Here is a 22,717-nt window from a genome sequence, read left to right on the forward strand (position 1 = left end):
ATTTACTAACCCACCCTTTCACTCCCTAATCCAAATTATTTATAAACACAAAGAGCCATAGTCCAAAACAGATTCTTGCAGAACGCTACTAGTCATGGACAGAGGCTTCATGACAAGGAAGCTAAGAGATGGAATTAGGAAGCTTTAAAATGAGGATACACTGCAAAAACAAAAAATACACAACAAATGCAGTTTGAAAAACCTAGCAGAATAAACCTAGCTAAACCTGGATTAAGTGTTAGGTCCAGGTAATACCTTTCTGCTATTTTCCCTGGTTGATGTTCTATGATCTGCAGCTCACTGTTCATGAATTCCTCTGGTGAAGGCCCAAGTCCCAGTACAGCTGCATTGTTCAGTAAGAGCAGCAGTTTCTGCATCATTAGACTTCGATGAGTATACACTGCCATCTCAGAATCCGTCTTGTCTACACTGATGATAGGGGAGCTTTCATCTGCACATTCTGTGCTATCCTAGAGAAAAGGACCAGTAAAATCAGATTATACTCAAATGTACGTTTCCAATCCTTGAAAATTTTTAAGCATCATTTGCTGGTGTTTCACAATTCCATCCAAGAAACTTGCAGCTTATACCATAATAAGAATATTAAAGACATCAGTTAAACCCTTGGCTAATTATTACCAGCAACAATGTTGTGAACTAACTTTTTAAGAACAAAATTCTGGTATCATTGAATAAGTGAAGTTGGTGGATAGGATTAATTGGTAAAATAAAATAGGCTGTTTGGTTATAGCTATTAAACATTGCCAACTAAGCTTACATTTGAAATAAGTGACAGAAATTGTATAAATTTAGGGAGATTAATTTACGCTTACACTGTTAAAATAAGAAAGAATGTACTCTGGATAAGTGATTTCAATTTCTCTCTCCAGCAGAACACTGACCAGGCTGGTCAAGTACAAAGGGACATAACAGTTGCCCTGGGTCTTTATCATGTGATGTGTAGATCAATAGAAGGAGTAAACACACCTGAACTAATCTTCATTAATTTGTCTGTTGCCAAAGTGGTCAAACAGGTGGAGCTCCAACTTCAAAACCTTCATCAAAATTTAAGATATCAACACCATGCTGAATGAGGCAGATTTAAAATACATCTGGTTACTCAAATTTGGCATCTGTATGGGCCAATAGTCTCAGTCTAAGAATATATTCCAGAGTGATCTGAAACCTACTGAAACTCATGTCCCCCACAAGGGGACCAAACATAATTCAATAATTAAGTGTAGCAAGGCAAGATGGGAACATCATCAAGCATTACCAAAAAACAGGGAGGGAGAACACAATATGGCAAAGCTGTAACACATAATTACACTGAAAGTTACACAGCTAAGGGTAGCATGCAAAAGGCAGTCAAGGATCACCTAAGCCAGAGTTTGTTATGTTCAGATGAAAGCCTCACGATTCTACAAGACCCACTTAGGAACAGAGGTGGATTAGAAGGAGTGGCAACATTAAGAACATCTCCCATTCCCAGGGATCCGCATTTGGGCCTTGCTCTATTTTACCGAGTTATATGAAAATACAGAGAAGCTAAAGACAGATGGCTAAATGAGAAATGCTCAGAGATAGAAATGCTACAAACCCATAACCCTGGAACAAAGTTGATGCACAATAAGATTAAAGAACTAATGGGTAAATTACCTTGCTCAGCAAGTGGATGCATCAAGGCAAAAGAAGGCAGCTTAATTACGAACAAAGAGGAAATCCTAAACAGATGGACAGAATATATAGAAGAACTTTTTGAAGACCAAAGAGGAGAAAAACCGAACATAAAGAAGAATCTTGAAGGACCTAGCATCCTAAAATCAGAAATTCAAGCAGCCATAAATAAAACAAAACATAACAGAGCAACTGGTCCAGACAACATTGCTGTTGAAATGATACTGGGATTAGAAGATTTTGGAATAGAGAAAATAACAGAAATAGCAAATGAAATGTATGATCATAGGGAGATACCTGATGATTTAAGTAAATCAGTGTTCATCACACTTCCAAAGAAAGAGGGAGCAACAGAATGTGAGTTGCATCGTACAATAAGCCTGATGAGCCACATGACAAAAATTATTCTCAGAGTAATCATGATGAGAGCAAGATGCTGTATAAAACCAGAAATCAGTAAAGAACAATGCGGCTTTGTGGAAAACACTGGAACCAGAAATGCAATTTTCATGCTATGGATGATCTGTGAACGAGCCATCCAGGTACAAAAAGCTATCTACCTGTGTTTCATTACAAAGCTTTTGACACTGTCAGACAGCAAGATCTTCTGGAAAACCTTCAAGATCTTGACTTAAATGGGAAAGATATACGTTTCTTATACTGGGACCTGACAGCATCCATCAGAATAGAAGGAGAAGTGAGTGAGTATGTGAATAACATGAGAGGAGTCAGGCAAGGTTGTGTCTTTTCACCAGACTTATTCAACCTGTATAGTGAAAATATCTTGAGAAGTATCAAAGACATCAAAGGATTCACAGTTGGAGGCCATAATATAAATAACATCAGATATGCTGATGACATCGTACTAATAGCTGACTCAGAAACAAAACTTCAACAACTACTCACTATACTGGCAGCAAAAAGTAATGGATGATAGAGGTGTATAAGATGATGAGAGGCATTGATCGTGTGGATAGTCAGAGGCTTTTTCCCAGGGCTGAAATGGCTGCCACAAGAGGGCACAGGTTTAAGGTGCTTGGGAGTAGGTACAGAGGAGATGTCAGGGCTAAGTTTTTTTATGCAGAGAGTGATGAGTGTGTGCAACGGGCTGCCGGCAATGGTGGTGGAGGCAGATATGAAAGGGTCTTTTAAGAGACTTTTGGATAGGTACATGGCTTAGAAAAATCGAGGGCTATGGGTAACCCTAGTAATTTCTAAGGTAGTGACATTGTTCAGCACAACTTTGTGTGCCGAAGGGTCTGTATTGTGCTGTAGGTTTTTTTCTATGCCTTCTATGTTTTCAATGAAAACTACAATGTTGTCCATGAATTGAAAGAGAGTTAGAAAAAATCTTGCAAAGTGCCTTTTAAAAAAAGCCAATCCATATACTAGTGGGTCAGATAAACAGCGTCACTAATTGCCCTCATCATCTGATAAGGAGACAGCCAGCCCAAATCAAATTTATTTGGAACATCAAATACGTCACCACTATCATGGACTTTATCAACAAGTAGGTTGAGGACTGTATACAGCAGACAACAATGTGGGTGTCTCTAAACCACAAACTATGGATGAACTGGGAGATTTACTCCATACTGAAATCAGGCACTGCAGCGTTCAAATCAGGTGACTCTGACCTTTACAAGAAATCAAGATACCACCTCCATAAAGCTATCAGAGATACCAAGGATCAATACCAGTCCAGAGTAGAGTCCCAGACCAGCCATAAGTTTTTTTAAATTTCAAAATATACTTTATTCAAAAATAAATATATACAATAAACCATTCAATAACTTTTCATCCTTTACATACGTTTCCATTATACTCAGTACATATCCGTATTTATAGCCACCCACGTGGCACACCAGTAGTTCAGCTTACCAGATCATTGTTGAGGGGTATACTCCCCGCCCCCCCCACCCCTCCCACTCCCACGGGTGGAGAAACCTATACTGTGGTCCTTCCCCACCGGGACCTTGCGGTTGGTGCACCGAGTTTCAGTGCGTCCCTCAGCACGTACTCCTGCAGCCGAGAATGTGCCAGTCGGCAGCATTCTCCCACGGACATCTCCATGTGCTGGTAGATCATCAAGTTTCGGGCCGACAAAAGAGCGTCTTTCACCGAGTTGATGATCTGCCAGCAGCACCGGATGTTGGTCTCCGTGTGCATCCCCGGGAACAGCCGTAGATCAGAGAGTCCTCTGTTACGCAGCTGCTGGGGATAAAACGTGACACTAGCCCGTCCATCCTCCTCCACACTCTCTTTGCGAACTGGCAGTATGCAAAGAGGTGGGTCACAGACTCCTCCCCACTGCAGTCCTCCTGTGGGCAGTGGGGTGCGGAGACGACGTTCCGGGCGTACAGGAGGGCTCTGACTGGGAGGGCCCCTCTCACCGCCATCCAGGCGAGGTCTTGGTGCCTGTTGGTGAGATCTGGCGATGAGGCATTTTGCCAGATGAACTGGACGGTCTGCTCAGGGAAGCACCCCACTGTGTCCATCACGTCCTTCTCCTGCAGTGCCTGCAGGGCACTACGTGCCGACCACTGCCTGATGGCCCTGTGGTCAAAGGCGTTCTCCTGGAAGAACTTTGCTACGTAGGACAGGTATGCCGGCAACGACCAGCTGACTGGGGCGTTGCGCGGGAGTGGGGCCAGACCCATCCTTCGTAGCCAGGGCGACAGGTAGAACCTGGGCACATAGTGGTACTTGGTGCCCACATACCTGGGTTCTACACACAACCTGATGCAGCCAGATACGAAGCTGGCCATCAGGGTGAGGGCGACATTGGGGACGTTCTTGCCCCCGTTGTCCAGGGACTTGGGCATGACGGTCCATCTCACCCGCTCCATCTTGGATCCCCAGACGAATCTGAAGACAGCCCGGGTGATTTCCGAGCTGTAGGAGCGGGGGACGGGCCAGACCTGCGCCAAGTACAGCAGCCCTGAGAGCACCTCACACCTGATGACCAGGTTCTTGCCCGTTATCGACAGGGAGCGCCCTCCCCACAGTCCCAGTTTCTGTTTCACCTTGGCAGTCCGCTCCTGCCAGTTCTTGTTGCACGCCTCAGCCCCTCCGAACCAGATCCCCAACACCTTCACGTGGTCAGACCTGATGGTGAAGGGGACGCTGGATCAGTCGGGCCAGTTGCCGAAGAGCATGGCTTCGCTCTTCGTGCGGTTGACCCTGGCCCCCGACACTAGCTCGAACTGTTCGCAGGTGCCAATCAACCTGCGAACTGACCTCGGATCAGAGCAGAAGACGGTGACGTCGTCCATGTACAGGGAGGTTTTCACTTGGGTCCCTCCACTGCCTGGCAGCGTCACCCCTCTTATGCCCTCATCCCTCCTGATGGCTTTCACAAAGGGTTCTAATGCATCAGACAAACAAGACAGGGGAGAGGGGATAGCCCTGCCTGACTCCAGACCTGATGGGGAAGCTGTCTGTTTCCCACCCGTTGACCTGCACTGCACTACGGATGTCTGTGTAGAGCAGTCTAATCCAATTCCGGATTCCCTCCCCAAATCCCATTTTGGAGAGCACGTCAGCCATGTACGTGTGCGATATCCTGTCGAAGGCTTTCTCCTGGTCCAAGCTGACCAGGCAGGCGTTCACCCCCCTGTCCTGCACGTAGGCGATGGTGTCCCTCAGCAGCGCGAGGCTGTCTGAGATCTTCCTGCCCGGTACAGCACAGGTTTGGTCTGGGTGGATCACCTGTCCCAGAGCAGACTTGACCCTGTTGGCGATCGCCTTGGACAGGATCTTGTAATCCACATTCAGGAGAGAGATGGGTCTCCAATTTCTAATGTCCTCCCTTTCCCCCTTCTGCTTGTAGATGAGGGTGATGATGCCCTTCCTCATGGACTCAGACATACTGCCGGCCAGAAGCATAGCATTGTACACTTCCAGCAGGTCTGGGCCCATCCAGTTCCACAGAGCCGAGTACAACTCAGGCGGTAAGCCATCGCTTCCGGGAGTCTTACCCGACCCAAAGGAACGGATGGAGCCTGTCAGCTCGTCCAGGGTCAGTGGCTGATCCAGACTCCCCCGCTTGCCGTCGTCTAAGGCCTGCGTGATAGACGACAGGAAGTTGCGGGAGGCTGTGGATTCTGTGGGCTTTTCCTCGTACAGACCGGCATAGAAGGACTTGCAGATCCTCAGTATGTCGGTCCGCGAGGACGCGACTGAGCCGTCCTCTTCCTTAAGGTTGTGGATCACAGAGCTCCCCCTGTACTCCTTCTGGAAGAAGAAACGTGAGCACGTCTCGTCCTGCTCCACGGTTTGGACCCTTGATCGGAAGATGATCTTGGAGGATTCGGCGGTGAGGTGCTGGGCTTGCCGGCCCTTCACCTCTCGCAATTCCTCCCTGACATCCACCCCCTTCGACTGCAGAAGGAGAAGTTGCTGCAACTCTGTCTGGAGTTTACGCAGTTCCCTCTGCTCCTGCCTTGCCTTCTGGATACCCTTGCGGATGAAGAACCTCTTAATATTCTCCTTGGTGGCTTCCCACCAGTGAACCGGGGAATCAAAGAAGGCTTTCAAGGTTCTCCAACCTGTGTACTCCCTCTCTAGTTCCTCGATGTTCTCTGGGGTCAGCAGCTTTACGTTCAGCTTCCAAGTCCCCCTGCCTGCCTTCTGGTCCTCCCATAAGCAACAGGTGGCTCTCAGAAGGCAGTGGTCAGAGAAGAACACCGGCGTGACGTCGATGGACCTGACCGTGAGGGACTCAGACAGGAAGAGGAAGTCGATCCGGGATCGGGCTGAGCCGTCCGATCGTGTCCAGGTGGTTTGCGGCTGTGCTCCACCTGTGGGGGTGCCAAAGGCGTCGCGCAGCTTGGCTGTCATCACTGTTTCCCTCAGGAGACTAGAGGTACTGTCCAGCCTGTCGTCGGCGCTGCTGGGTCCTCCAGCCGCATCAATGGTGCAGTTGAAGTCTCCGGCTCCGCACGGGGGAGGCGTACACGTTGATCAGCCGGAGCGGAGTGCCCCGGTATTTGACGTCTGCTACCAGGAGGCGCCCCGCAACCACCTCTTTAACTTGGGTGATTGAGAAGTTGCCTCCCCGCAGCAGAATGCCCAGGCTGGAAGCGCGACAATCGTTGCCCCCCGACCACACCGACAAACCTTTTTTCCACCACCATGACCACCTCCGGTAGTTCCGCACTCCTGGAGGAAGGTCACGTCGGTCTTTACAGTGTCCAGGTACTGGAGCGTGCTGACGCATCGCCCAGTACTCTTCAAACTTCGCACGTTCAAGCACACCAATTTAAGGTCTGCCATCATTGTAAGTCTTTTATTTTGGCTGCTCTCGGTCCTCACCCTTGCCATCCTGAGCCTTCATTCCCACCGCCTTTGTGAAGTTTTCCACCTTCTGTGGGCTCAGGTACTGCTGGTAGTACTCCTCCGGGTGTGGCCGTTCTGGTTCTGGGCCCGGGGGGGGGGGGTGGGGGAGGTTGTTGACTTACTGGGCTGCTTCCCCTTCCGGCTGCTGGGTACCAGCCGTGGCTCTGCTCTCGGATTCCCGGAGCTGTGTGTGTCTACTGCTCTCCGCCTCCTGTACTTGGGGGGTGGCCAGCAGGCCTTCTCCCTCCCATAAGTTGTAGCAGAGCTTACATACTATGATGGACTACAAAATGAAGTCAGACTCCAGCACTCCCCTTCCTGATGAGATTAACACATTCTATGTACTTTTTGAATGAAAGGGGTTGGGTATGTCCTGACACCCTCCAATCTACCTGAACTCACAGTCACCATTGTAGATGCAAGATCAGTCTTCTGAAGAGTGAACCCATGGTCCAGATGGTGTCCCCAGTTGCATCCATAGATCCTATGCAGATTAACTGTCAGGGGTGTTTGCAGACATTTTTAACCTGTCTTTGCTTTCAGAAAATCTCTATCACCCTGATACCTAAGAAAAACAATATAATGTACCTAATGGCGACCCTCCAGTGGCTCTGGCGTCCACCACCATGAAGTACTTCGAGAGGCTGATCATGGCATGCATTAAGTCCAGCCTCCCAGGCAACCTCAATCCTCTACAATTCACCTACTGCCCAAAGCAGGTCTATGCAGATGTCATCTCCTTGGCCCAACAATCATCTCTGAAGCATCTAGATACTAAAGCCTATAAGTATTATACTATTGTTTATTGATGACAGCTTCATCTTTAATGTTATAGTTCCAAGCAAACTCATCAGCAAACTCCAAGACCTGGTAGTGAACGTCTTCCTCTCCTAATGGATCCTTGAGTTCCTGACCAACAGACCAAAAGTCAGTAAGGATAGGCAGCAGCACTTCCACCACCATTATTTGATCTGTATAAACAGTTATACAAGACAAAATTTACTGTACTTCACTGCACATGGCAATAATAAACGTGAACATCAGATTTTTATTGAAAACCCTAAACAAACAACATCCACTTAGGACCAATCCTCACCTAAGGCGCTGCCAAAGTTATACCAACATGTCTCCTGCCCCACTAGAGGCCCGAATATACTTGACCACTGCTACACAGCAGTCAAGGATGCCTACCGTTCCGTCCCACGACCTAACTTCAGAAAAATCTGACCATCAGGCCATACTCCTCCTCCCGGCTTACAAACAGAAACTGAAGCGGGAGGTCACGGTGTCAAAAGTAGTGTCACGTTGGACAGAGGAAACGGATGAGGTCCTCCGTGACTGCTTTGAATCGGTGGACTGGTTAGTATTCAAGGACTCTGCAGCTAACCTCGATGAGTATGCCTCAGCTGTCACGGACTTTATTTGGAAATGCACGGAGGACTGTGTGTCTCGCAAGACGATCCGGGTATTCCCTAACTGGAAACCTTGGATGAATTATGAGGTCCAGTCCCTTTTAAAGGCTAGAGCTGTGGCTTTTAGGTCCAGGGATACCAGTCGCTACACGGAATCCAGGCATGAACTCCGGAAAGCCATTAAGGGCACCAAGAGGCAATATCGAGCCAAGTTGGAAGCCCAGGCTAACCAGAGGGATGCCAGTAGACTATGGCAGGGTCTAAATGAGATCACTGGGCTCAAGGAAAAGGCTGGGAATATCAACAACTGTGGCGCTCCTCTTCCTGACGAACTAAACGTATTCTATGCAAGATTCGAACAGAAGAGGAGCATCCCGCTCCCTCCGGATGAACCGGACCTGGTGGCATCGAGATTCATCGTTACTGAGGAGGACGTTAGAAGGGCCTTCCTGAAGATAAATCCACGGAAGGCGACGGGCCCAGATGGCATCCCAGAACGGGCTCTCCGGTCCTGTGCAAGCGAGCTAGCTGGAGAGTTTGCTGACATCTTCAACTGCTCCTTGCTTCAGTCTAAGATCCCCTCGTGTTTTAGGAAGGCAACGATAATCCCAGTGCCGAAGAAGAGCAAGGTGGCATGCCTGAATGACTATCCACCTGTGACTCTGACATCAATTGCTACCTCGACGCTTTGCAATTCACCTACCGGAGCAACAGGTCAACGGCAGATGTCATCTCTCTGGCCCTACCTTCCTCCTTAGAACACCTGGAGAATAAAGACGCATACGTAAGGCTCCTTTTCATTGCCTAAGCTCTGCCTTTAATACCATCATTCCAAATAAACTGATTCCTAAGCTCCGGGAACTGGGCCTTAGCACTCAGATCTGCAGCTGGATCCTCAACTTCCTCACAGACAGGACCCAGGCTGTAAAAATAGGGGACAAGCTCTCCTCTACAATCACTCTGAGCACCAGTTCCCCACAAGGCTATGTACTCAGTCCCCTGCTGTACTCACTGTACACCCATGATTGTGTAGCCAAGTTTCCATCAAACTCAATATATAAGTTTGCTGATGACACAACAATTGTAGGCCATATCTCGGATAATGATGAGTTTGAGTACAGAGAGGAAATTAAGAACCTGGTGGCATGGTGCGAAGACAATAACCTATCCCTCAACATCAGCAAGACGAGGGAATTGGTTGTTGACTTCAGAAGGAGTAGCGGACCCCACGACCCAATTTACATTGGTGGTGTGCAAGTGGAACAGGTCAAAAGCTTTAAATTCCTCGGGGTCAATATCACAAATGACCTGACTTGGTCCAACCAAGCAGAGTTCACTGCCAAGAAGGCCCACCAGTGTCTTTACTTCCTGAGAAAACTAAAGAAATTTGGCCTATCCTCTAAAACCCTTACTAATTTTTATAGATGCACCGTAGAAAGCATTCTCCTAGGGTGCATCACAACCTGGTATGGAAGTTGTCCTGCCCAAGACGGAAAGAAGCTGCAGAAGATTGTGAACACGGCGCAGCACATCACACAAACTAATCTTCCGTCCTTGGACTCACTTTACACCGTACGCTGTCGGAGCAGTGCTGCCAGGATAATCAAGGACACGACCCACCCAGCCAACACACTTTTCGTCCCTCTTCCCTCCGGGAGAAGGTTCAGGAGCTTGAAGACTCGTACGGCCAGATTTGTGAACAGCTTCTTTCCAACTGTGATAAGACTGCTGATTTGTAATCCAGGGAGTGGGAAGCGCAGAATTAAATATCGCTGTGATGATTGTACATTCTAGTATCAATTGTTTGGCGACAATAAAGTATAAAGTAAGTAAGTAAGTAAGTAAGTAGTATAACCATTGTACTAGATTGACAACATATTGCCACAAAAGATCAGCTTTACACAAATCCCTAGCTCTTAAAAAAAATTCAGCTTATTTCAACTGAAACTTATCATAAAAACAGAATTCATCATTAATATTAGGAGAGTTTGTCTGCCATTCCAAAAATTGAGTATTTTGAGTCTAAACTGCACTTCAGAAAATAGTTCTCAAATATGTGACAGATGGTGGTTATTTTCAAAAACAAACATAAGGATAGTAAGTTAAATGCCTCCTTATTGGGATGGATGTGGGGCAATGAGGGTGGGGCAAATTATAGACCAACCAAATGTTGGCCTCTCTTCTTCAGTCTCCCAAAGGGATTTAAAAACGGAATCCAAGGACGGAAATTGGTCTCTTCCAAACAGCTGCAACCCATTTCATATTACTGCAAAGTATGGGCTCTGATTCCAGTCGACACAAAATTCTAGAAACAGATGTGGAAACAGTCAATCTCAAGAATCAAGAAACCACAATGTTTCTTCACAGTTGGGCAAAGAGAAGTACACTAAAACAAGCTTGAAAGGCTGGTGTGGGGTGGGTGGGGGGGGGGGACTCAAATTATGCACAGTGCAAACAACTACATTGACAATGAGTACATAAAATAAACAGTTATATTGCTTTGCACAGCTTGTGCAAGTTTGCAAGGAACAATAAGCTAGCTCCAGCTGTTCCAGCCTTTAATCTCAAATTAAGATACAAAATTACATATGGTTCTCATTTAAACTAATCCGAGCAAGTATTTGAGTTGAAGAGATTCCTGGTTTAATTCCAAAGGAAGAGCAACTTAATTAAAGGTACATTTTTCAGCAAGCACTTCAGTTCTAAGGTCACGGACAGCTAAATCCAAGCAACTCCATGAAATACAAATGTTAGCAGGCTATTTGTTCATGGGTGCTGAATTGCCAAGAACAAACACATCTTCCTTGGACATCCATATATACTTAAGCAGGAATCAGCAAGCATCATTCTTTCTCCTGAATCGATCACAGGTAAAGCATGCCACATTTTTTAAGAATAAAATTTTGATCAAAGGCAATTAAATGGACTAATTCTGATATTCCCACAATTCTCAGTTGCACCTATGCCATGCCACCAAAATCAGAAGCCTGAGATAAAGACAAACTATAGGAGTATTAGTGACTGCATGACTGAATGAAACCAAATATCCTGAAAGGGGTAAAGGCAGAAAAAAACCACCAGCCATGCCATACATTTGTCATTCAAAAGGTAATAAGGTTAGAAACAGTACTGCACAGGAACAGGTCTTTTGAATAGGAGCAGATTTCTTACCAGCAGAGCATCCTTCAAAGCATAGGCAGCATCAGAGAGGACCTTCTCCATCTGTTTCGTGCGCTTTTCTTGATGCTCCATGGACGTCTTCTGATTCTCTAGTTGAGATTGTTTTGTCTCCAGTTCCTTCTTAAGAGATGCGACTTCATTCCTGAAGAACATATGATGGAGATCACCAGCTTCTTGAAGAAAGTTACTCAATAACAAGTTTCAGTTACTCCAATGTCCTGCGGTTAGTAAGATTAAAACTACCTCAGATACTCCATGATAATCCTCCTTCAAGTATTAAAGTTTAACTCTCCCCATAACCCTTAGGTTGATCAGTTTGGTCCTTGAACTGTACAGAAATTAATGACCAAATTTAAGACCTCGCTACTGAAATGTCAGCTTATGTTTTCGACCACAGCAGCCACGGAGGAATAATGGGGCAGCACAGTGGGTAGCATAACACTTTTCAGTACCAACAACCTGGGGTCAATTCCCGCTGCTGCCTGTAAGGAGTTTGTACCTTTTCCCCGTGACCACATAGGTTTCCTCCAGGTGCTCCAGTGCTCCAGTTTCCTCCCACAGTCCAAAGACTTACTAGTTGGTAGGGTAATTGGTCATTGTAAATTGTCCTGTGATTAGACTAGGGTTAAAATTGGGGAGTTACTGTATGGTGTGGCTTGAAGGGCCAGAAGAGCCTATTCAATACTGTATCTCAATAAATAAATAAATATAAATAATGCCGTGCAATGAATTACGTATGCATTTTTTGTTCATTGCAACATTCCCACTGACATCTCCCTGGCCCTACATTCATCTCTAGGGCATCTGAACAGTAGAGCCAATATACATTAGACTATTGTTTATTGCCCTCAATACTATAGTTCCAAGCAAACTCATCACCAAACTCCAAGACATGGGAGTCAACATCTCCCACTGCGACTTCTGAAATAAAAGCAAAAGAACATTGGCAAACATTCAGGAAGCACAGATAGGTTTCTTAACCGATGAAAATATTCTTCATTTTGTTATGGTGTTAAACCATTTGACCTCTGGGTTTAATGCAAGAGGTTCTCAAAGAATGAATGACTAGAGGAAACCGCCATTTTATCCATGATTTAGTGTTTGTTCTCTTAGTGTCAAATACGAATTTGCTCAATAATTCTGCCTTTTGTTTAATTCCTGTTTGTTATCTGTATATTAAATAATGAGTCACTATTGGAGGGAGGAATCTTGCTTGTGGATGGGATTTTTGGGAGTAACTTGAATTGAAATTTAAGGAAGGAGGTAAATCAAACATGTTAAACTCATAATGAAGTTGACTTTATAAAATCTCTTGATGTTTAATTACCAGAAAGCCACATACCTTAGAGATTCATTCTGAGCCTCAAGATCTTTTATTGTCAACTCCAATTGTTGAGCCATCTTCTTTCTCTGCATACAGCCTTCCAGGGACTTCTGCTGCTGTTTGCATTTTTCAGTCAGCATTTGAATAACCTGAAATTCAATTTGTAATATATTCTGATTAGACATGGAGAAAAACTCTTTTCATGATTAGACCAATATTAACATAAGAGAAGTAGACATCTTCATGACCTCAACCATACAGAATGAAGGTAGAAAATATTTTCCTAGGTACACTGCTTTGGTCTTACTGACGTTGAATGCAAGGTTGTTGTTGTGACACCACCCAACCAGCTGATCTATCTCCCTCCTGTACGCCTTCTTGTCACCATCTGAAATTCTGCCAACAATAGTTGTGTTGTCAACAAACTTATAGATGGCAAACACAAAATAATCTGCCAATGCTGGGGTCAAAGCAACACTCACAACACGCTGGAGGAACTCAGCAGGTCGGGCAGCATCCGTGGAAACGATCAGTCAACATTTCCCTTCCCCTATCCCTATTTCACTCACATTTGAGCTGTGCCTTGCCACACAGTCGTAGGTGTAGAGCAGAGCAGAGCAATGGCAAAGCACACATCCTGGAGGTGTGCCAGTGTTGGTTGTCAGCAAATAGGAGATGTTATTTCTGATCTGCACAGACTGTCGTCTCCTGGTGAGAAAGTTGTCGAGGGAAGTACAGGGGCTCTGGTTTTAGAGCATTTTGATTAGAATTGAGGGCAATGATTGTGTTGAATACAGAGCTATAGTCAATAAACAGCAGCCTGACAAAAATATTACTATCGTGCCCAGGTGATCCAAGGCCAAGTGAGTTTATATCCGCTGCAGACCTATTGTGACAATAGGCAAATTGCAGCAGGTCCAGCCCTTGCTTAGGCAGGAATTGACTCTTGCTATGACCAACCTCTCAAAATATTTTGTCACAGTAGATAAGAGAGCCACTGGACAATAGTCATTGAGACAGCTCATCCTGCTCTTCTGGGATGATGGTTGCCCTTTGTTCTCTGCTAAGTTGCTTCAGAAATCAGCTAGGAGTCCACCACATAGGTCTGAAATCATGTAGAGGTCATTACTGCTTGGCAGATTTCTTTTCCATTTTTTTAAAACAACAATCCAGAACATCTTTATTTATTTATATAAATCACCAGCTACTATCATGGGATTTGAACTAATTTCTCCAGATCATGTCAACCTCTGGATTACTAAGCTAGTAATATAATCATGCAGCTACCATAAACAAGGTTTCTGATTGCCATGATTGTAAAATTGAATAAGGAGAGAACAATTCAGTTTTATGAAGGGTGGAGTCAAATAACTGGATTGCTTTTAAAGCATGATAAGCCTGTCTTGCTGCAGGATTCTAGAATTTCTCTTCTAAATGAAACACCCAAAAAGCCACCCATCATGACCCTGCTTCTGCTCACACTTGTTTACATCTTTTTTTGGCCCACCTTCACAAAACTTTAATAGTTTCTACAAGAAGTGCTGTAGAAATACAAGATGTTATTACAAAGAAATCCTTCCCACACTGCATTCACTAAAAGTATCTCCTCCCAGATTTTTTTTAAAAGAACAAACCTTCAAGTTGCTGAGATTCTTTCTGACCAGCTCCTTCTGACTTTCCTCTAAGATATTAATGTTCCTCCACTGCTTCATTGCTTCCGCTTTAAGTTCATCATTTTCTTTGATTATTTTCATGCTTTTATCCGACATCTTTCCCAGCTGGTTGCTGATGGATACATACTCACGTATGGCTCTTTTTGTCGTTTCTGCCACTTGCTTCTTTGAAATGCGATGGAACTCTGCAGCCACAGCATTCACCCGTGTAATCATCTCCTTCTTTAACCTAAAGGAATGATGACATACAGACAACCTGCTTTCTGTACATCCGATAAGAATCATTTTAGTGAGGATAGAAATAAAAACAAGAATATCCCTCCTCCCACTGGCTAGTAACTCATTGATTCACACTTGATCGGGCACAGATAAGGATCAGTTTTAACTGTATTGCTTTGCTATACCTGCTCCATCTTTTCCCCTTGTACTACAAAATATTTTGCAGTCAGGTCCCAAGCAAAAAATTTGAAACTTTGCTGCAAATAGGACCTCTGAGACATTATGGAAACAAACTTTAAATGAGCCACATGCCTTGAAACTAGTTGGCTTGTAATGCAAAAATGATAAACTTACAGTTCTAATTGGCAGGCAAGGTGTATACGTTCACACTTTCCTGAAATTAAACTATTTAGCTGAGTTCCTCTAATGCCTATGCATCCAAAGTTAACATTAAACACTTTGATCATGCACATGGAGACACAGAACTGGCTTACAGTCTACTTGGTAAATATCGCCTTTGATTAGCTATAGCAAAGGGATCTACACATGCAACATGAACTTAATGGATGCAAATTATTTTGTCAGGGGGCATTCTGTGGTAAGATAAAGAGTCAATGTTTCAATTCTGTAATCCATCATCCATTTGCTGCATATCTGGCTGAGTTCCCCCCGTCCCCCAAGTATTTTCTGGAAATTTATAATAAAAAACAGAATATGCAGTTTTAATTTTCAGGTATGCAAAATGCAATGGCAAGTTTCTTCAGACCTTTAGCAATCAATCCAGCAGTTTTGGAGGTACTGGGGTTCTGCAAGATTGATCAGATTTGACAATGATCCAATTTTTAGGCCAATGTTTTAGTGCAGTTATGGAAAACTTAAGGAAACACAAAATGAATATCCAGGAATTGCACGAACACTATGTTTTAATTGTATCAAACTGTTCAAATAGGAATTTAAATTTTATGTTTCAGGCAACCAGTCACAGCAGCAAATTTCAGACTGGGTAGATAAAATACACGCAAGAAAAACGTCATACATCACCCTGCCACCACGATAATTTATTACCCATTTCCAAGTAATGAGAAGGTGTTACAATATGCTTCAACTCATCGTGTACCTGTTTCCACTCCTAGTCCCTGATGGCAAGTGTCTAAGTACAATCAACCAGTATCCAACTAATTGCAATATCCTACAATCAATAAGCTGCCTGTCACCATTCCGTTTGTGCCCAAATACACTGTGCCACATTGTGCAACTTGCAGAGACATCCTGTTAGCTACAAGATGAAAGCTTTTACCTGTCTTTATCTATCACTGCCCTCCTCTCCAATTTGTAAATAATATCATTGTGCTCTTCCTCCTGTTGTTTCAACCGCAGTTCAAGTGCAGCAAACTTTGCCATCAATTCATCCTTTTGAACTCGAAACTCCTCCAGAGCATCAAGCTTTCCAGCTGTAAAAAAAGAACTAAAATCAGCATTTTTGTTAAAAATCACATTACAACCCAATTCAGTGGCACTTCGACCATGAATTAGTTAGGAAACTACTTTAAGTCCATTTTCCAATATCCTTGAAGTATAGGAGTTTAAGGTTAAAAAAAAAACACACACACACAACTTCCCTTCAGAAAAGTTACTATTTTACATGCCTTTACCCAAATGTTGGGAGAGATTTCTCACCTGCCATGCTGGTTAGGAATAGTGCAAATGCAGACTTCAGAACCAGGGAGTATTAGAGATAGGTCAAGGGTTACAGGTTGCCCACCCAGGCAGGCAGTTCTAAAAGGATGAAATTCTCTACTTTGCTTGGCTGTAGATGCTTAGACACTATAAAATGCTTATATTGATAGTTTTTGTGCACAAATAACTCAAGGAACATGTGTGACCATGAAATGGTAAAAGAGAAGACACAAAGGAAGTGAGGTACCAAACTCAGCCATGATCTTGCTGAATGAATGGCAGAGCAAACTCAAGGGGCCACATGACCTATTCATGCTCATGGTCAGTAATGTACACCTTAAGGAATGCAAGGCAATGAAGCGGTTTAAACAGCAAGATCTATGATGGGCTTAGGGAGAAGACTATTCTGGTCAAGTTTAAAGGAACTATTTAATGGCAGGAGAGAGAGGAATGTGGAGCTCTGGGAGCATGTCTACTTCAGGATGTGGCTCCAAAGTTAGGGAGAAGGAATGGAAAGGGTTTTTAAATGTTGTATTATAGGGAGCAGAAGGAGGCAAAGATATAGAGACTGTGCAAGGACAGTAAGGTATAGTCAACACTAAAGATGATAAAAGGCATGGATGGAGAAGTTTAAAACTGCAAAAGACTTTGGGAAGCAAAAAGGATAGCAATAGTGCAAGAGATAGAACATATATGTTGTTTGGTGATGATGTGAGTTTTGAAAGGCAATGAGTGTTGAGAAAAGATAAACTTCTGCAATGTCAGCCAGCATGAGAGGGAAAAAAAGACAGAATTTGAGCAATATCAGTGACACCAAAAAGAGACCAAGGTATTGTTAAAGAGTAATAGAATACAGCACAGTTACAGGCCCTTTGGCCCATTGAGTCCATGCCGACCATGGTGCCCATCTATCTAGTCCCTATTGCCTGCATTGGCCATATCCTACTAGGTCTTGCTCTTGCACGTACCTACCTGTGGGCGATACGGTAGTGTAGTGGTTAGCACAACACTTTACAGCACAGGCAACGCGGGTTCAATGCCTGGTGTTGTCTGTAAGGAGTCTGTACGTTCTCCCTGTGACAACATGGGTTTCCTCCGGGTGCTCCGGTTTCCTCCCACAGTCTAAAGTTGGTAAGTTAATTGGTCATTGTAAATTGTCCTGTGATTAGGCTAGGGTTAAAATGGGGGTTGCTGGGCAGCAGGGCTCAAAGGGCTGAAAGGGCCTATTCTGCACTGTAGCTCAGTAAAGTAAAATAACAGTGATATTATTGTACCTGCCTCAAACACTTCCTCTGGCAGTTTATTTCATATACTTACCACACTTGGAGTGAAAAAGTTGTCCCTCAGATCCCTTTCAAATCTTTCTCCACTCACCCCATCTGTGCCCCTAGTTTTTGATTCCACTACCCTGAAAAAAAGACTGCCACCACCCACCTTATGCTGAGCTTCATTGCAAGTTAGATCACTGGTCAATGATATAATGTCAGGAACTTTGCTGATTTCTTTACAAGTCAGTGAGCAGAAACAGGAATCTCAGCTGATTCCTTTCCACAGGCTGAAAGTATGAATGTTATTTTCTTTGTCCTACGAATTGAAACCAGGCACGGAACAAGTTTGGTTAGGAATAATATACCCTTAATTTAGTACTACAAAAGGAAAACAAAATTACAAGAGGGTACAAGGTGGGCAAGAGCTTTTCATTCAGATTGCAATCCTGAAAATAACTGCAATGACAAAAATATTCTCTACTTCAGCTCTTAAACATTAACACAACTAAAGGTTATTCATCAAAACATCCACAAAATGTTTTTCCTAATAAAGATAAAACCTCTTATATTCTGTACCTAAAATCATGTTCTCTGACGTGAGCTGATCCTTAGCTTCCTGAAACTCTCGACGCATCTGTGATAACTGAGTTTCGTATCGCTGCTTCTCAGTCTCCTTGGACTGTATCAAATCATCTACCTTGTCATTCAGATCAGCGATCTCATCAATTCTCTCATTCAGGCCCTTCTTCAGATAGGCAATAACATCTTGCAAGTCTTTGCTAAGTTGCTCGTGCTTTTCTTCAGAATCGGCCTTTGTAACTTCCAACTCGTCTAGTCTCCGTTGGTACCTTAACAGTATCATGTTAATGTGCATTATTGAAATAGATAGGAAGAATGCATATTATATAATCACAGTAACTTTTATTATTTATAAATATTTGAAAAAGTTTAGTTTTCTGGTACACAAAAGTACTGTGATAATTACAGCAGAACCATTTGTCCTACAATACAGGTGGCGTAGGAACCATCATCAAGCTGTTTTACAAGAAATTCTCTGATTTACAAGTACATGCAGGGGTACAGTTCCATTGTTACTAATCAATACCTACTGGTCTTCCAGGCTAATAATAAGCTTCAGGCATAAGACTAAGTATTAATATTAGTGAATACTACACCCAAGTCTGGTTTCCACTCAACACTCACAAATTGCAGTGTTCAGACTAAGAAGCAGTGTGGCACTGCACAGAACAGAAACTGATTGAAATATTTTTTGGGTCATAATGTCCTGCGGCCATTTAAGGGCAATCAAATTAAACCTGTTAGCTCAGCAAAGTTTGTCATCAAAATAAAGTCTTTATTCATTAACAGCTAGCCAGCTTCTTTTTAAAAGTCCATGAGTACCTACTGTTAAAAAGAAGCATCTAGCATAACTGCTTGTAGCAGGTCCTAAGCTTACAGACCATCAAATGAAAACATCAAAAAGGCCTTGTTAGTACATTCTCAAGATCAAAATGCAGTCACTCCAGCCAACCCTGCATTTCTTAAGCATCCCTCAGCAAATCTGCTATTTACACTATATTCCTCAAATGTACTGACATCTAAACACCCTATAATCTTTGATAACTGGCAGCAACTGCAGGGAACAACCAACACTGCCCTATCTGTTGAGCACTTCCTGATTATATTTCAAATTTACAGCTTCTACTATTAAGATGAAAAAAAATCAAAAAGTCTTCCATTGTTTAAAGCACTAATCCCATTTGAAGGATCCAATTCAGATGGGAGTGGAGGGGAGGGTACGCAAAGGTCCAAAGAAAATGACGTGAGAAACCAATTATCACTATTCAGTCAAAATAATCCTGGCAATATTCAGCAGGTCACCCAGCATCTGTGGGATGAGGATGAGTCAACATTTCAGGTTGATGTTTTAGAGGATGGAGAAGGCCTTTCAATCACAACTGATCTTTCTGGAGATGCAAATTAGATAACAACCACACAGGGGGGAAAAGATCAACCAACAATGTTGAAACTGTACAAAACAATATTGAGAACTGAAACACTGCAGATGCTGGAAATCTGAAAATAAAACAGAATACTCACCATGTCTTACAGCACATATGTCCAGAGAAAAGCTGTAATGTATTAAGTTAGAAAGTGAGATGCTGTTCCTCATGTGTGCCATGGCTGCAGACAGACACACCCAGCCCTGAGTCTGAGCCACCAGTCAAGGTCATTTGATTCCAAATAATTGGTTTATTGATCATTACAAAATGTCTCTTCAGTGTTTCTTATTCGCTCCCCTCTCCCTTCCCCTTTTTTCCAACCATGATTCCCTTCTGCCCCCTTCCCACTCTCAGTCCACAATAGAGCCCATATCAAAATCAGGTTTATCATCACTCACACATCATGAAATTTGTTCTTTTTGCAGCAGCAGTACAGGGCAATACATAAAGTCATTACAGAACTGTGCAAATGTCTTAGGCACACTATATATATATATATATATATACACCCCCAAGATTTTTGCACAGTACAGTATATATACATATCAAAAGTGATAGGTAACAGGAAGCTCAGTATCACACTTGCCAACAGAATGGAAGCATCCTGACAGACAAGTCATTCTACCTGTATTTGGTTTCTCCAGAACAGTACACCAAATAGGAAGAGGCACAAGTGATTTCCATTTCACCTGGCAGTGGTATTTGGGCCCCAGGTAAGATTAAATACCCAGGTGTTGGTGTTCTTCATAGTCATAGTCACACTTTATTGATCCCGAGGGAAATTGGGTTTCGTTACAGTTGCACCAACCAAGAATAGAGTATACATACTAGATACACGAGTAATACAATGAGAAGGGAGTGTAAACATTATTTTCCATTCAAGAACACAAGTTATAGAGTCCTTAAGAGCGAGTCCACAGATTGTGAAATCAGTTCAGTGTTGGGGTAAATGAAGTTATCCCCTCTAGTTCAAGAGCCTGATGATTGAAGGGTAATAACTGTTCTGGAATCTGGCGCTGTGGATCCCAAGGCTCCTGTACCTCCTTCCCGATAGCAGCAGTGAGAAGAGAGGATGGTATGGATGGTGTTTTTCTTTTGATACCACTCCTTGTAGATGTGCTCAATGGTGGGGAGGATTTTCTCTGTGAAGGACTGGGCCCATCCACTACTCTTAGTAGGTTTTTTCCTCCCGTTCAAGGGAATTGATGTTCCCGTACCAGGTCGTGATGCAACCAATCATGGCAGAAGTAGGTAACTCCTTTTCAGCAAAGGATAAAGGAGGAAGTTAAGAGGCTTCAAAGCAACTAACATACAGTGAACAGGAAGTCCAAAAATACTCTAACACAGTATAACATTGGATAAGTAGGTTACCCATTATCGAAAACTGAAAAGCACTGATGTATGAAGAGACTTTGTGCTCTTATACACTAGTCAATGCAAGGAGAAATGCAGGTGCAACAGGTAGTTAAAGCAGGAAAAATTACTTACTGTGATAGCAAAAAGATTTGAACATGAGAGCTTACTGCAATGTTGTGGAGCCCTCCACAGAGCCATACAGCATGCGAACAGGCCTTTTGCCCCAAATGGTCCACGTCAACCAAGATTCCACATCCAAGCTCATCCAATTTGCCACCACTTGGCCCATAATCTTCTAAACCTTTCCAATTCAACTGTATCTTAAAGGTTGTTGTTATACCTGCCTCACCCACTTCCTCTGGCAGCTGACTCCACAAAGATACCACCTATGTGTAAAAAAAAGTTATGTCTCAAGTTCCTCTTAAATCTTTTCCCTATGACCATAAAACTATACCCTCTAGTTCTTCATACCTCAGATCTGGGCAAAAAACTGAGTGCATTCACCCCACCTATGCCACTCAATTTTATACATGGCTATGATTACCTCTCAGTCTCCTACACTCTAAAAAATAAAGTCCTAGCTTGTCCAAGCTCTTCCTATAATTCAGTCCCTCAAGTCTTAGAAGTATCCTTGTAATTAAACCGGAAGAAGTGTAAAACAGATTACATCTTTCCTACAGCAGGGAAAGCAAAACTGAACAGAATACTCAAACTGCAGACTCGCCAGCATCCCTGTATAACCATAACCAGGGAGGGTGATGTTCTGGAGCATGCTGATATTAAGGGAGAGGAGGTGTTGGAGTTGTTAAAATACATTAGGACAGATAAGTCCCCGGGGCTTGACGGAATATTCCCCTGGCTGCTCCACGAGGCGAGAGAAGAGATTGCTGAGTCTCTGGCTAGGATCTTTATGTCCTCGTTGTCCACGGGAATGGTACCGGAGGATTGGAGGGAGGCGAGTGTTGTTCCCTTGTTCAAAAAAGGTAGTCGGGATAGTCCGGGTAATTATAGACCAGTGAGCCTTACATCTGTGGTGGGAAAGCTGTTGGAAAAGATTCTTAGAGATAGGATCTATAGGCATTTAGAGAATCATGGTCTGATCAGGGACAGTCAGCATGGCTTTGTGAAGGGCAGATCAGGTCTAACAAGCCTGATAGAGTTCTTTGAGGAGGTGACCAGGCATATAGATGAGGGTAGTGCACTGGATGTGATCTATATGGATTTTAGTAAGGCATTTGACAAGGTTCCACATGGTAGGCTTATTCAGAAAGTTAGAAGGCGTGGGATCCAGGGAAGTTTGGCCAGGTGGATTCAGAATTGGCTTGCCTGCAGAAGGCAGAGGGTGCTGGTGGAGGGAGTACATTCAGATTGGAGGATTGTGACTAGTGGTGTCCCACGAGGATCTGTTCTGGGACCTCTACTTTTCGTGATTTTTATTAACGACCTGGATGTGGGGGTAGAAGGGTGGGTTGGCAAGTTTGCAGACGACACAAAGGTTGGTGGTGTTGTAGATAGTGTAGAGGATTGTCATAGATTGCAGAGAGACATTGATAGGATGCAGAAGTGGGCTGAAAAGTGGCAGATGGTG

General features: G+C 43.7%; 1 protein-coding gene across 1 annotated transcript in view; it reads right to left on the bottom strand.

Moving 5' to 3' along the window:
* cfap157 (cilia and flagella associated protein 157) overlaps positions 1 to 22,717 on the bottom strand; it is a 34,687-nt gene that overhangs the window by 3,813 nt on the left and 8,157 nt on the right. Inside the window, exons 2-7 of the mRNA XM_063073118.1 lie at positions 18,347 to 18,618; positions 16,123 to 16,276; positions 14,568 to 14,835; positions 12,952 to 13,082; positions 11,601 to 11,751; positions 256 to 470 (exon numbers count right to left, since the gene is read on the bottom strand). Coding sequence (XP_062929188.1) covers positions 256 to 470; positions 11,601 to 11,751; positions 12,952 to 13,082; positions 14,568 to 14,835; positions 16,123 to 16,276; positions 18,347 to 18,618 — 1,191 coding nt within the window. The remainder of the gene's footprint in view (positions 1 to 255; positions 471 to 11,600; positions 11,752 to 12,951; positions 13,083 to 14,567; positions 14,836 to 16,122; positions 16,277 to 18,346; positions 18,619 to 22,717) is intronic.

Source organism: Mobula hypostoma, chromosome 21 (assembly GCF_963921235.1).
Source record: "Mobula hypostoma chromosome 21, sMobHyp1.1, whole genome shotgun sequence".
Classification (NCBI taxonomy): Eukaryota; Metazoa; Chordata; class Chondrichthyes; order Myliobatiformes; family Myliobatidae; genus Mobula; species Mobula hypostoma.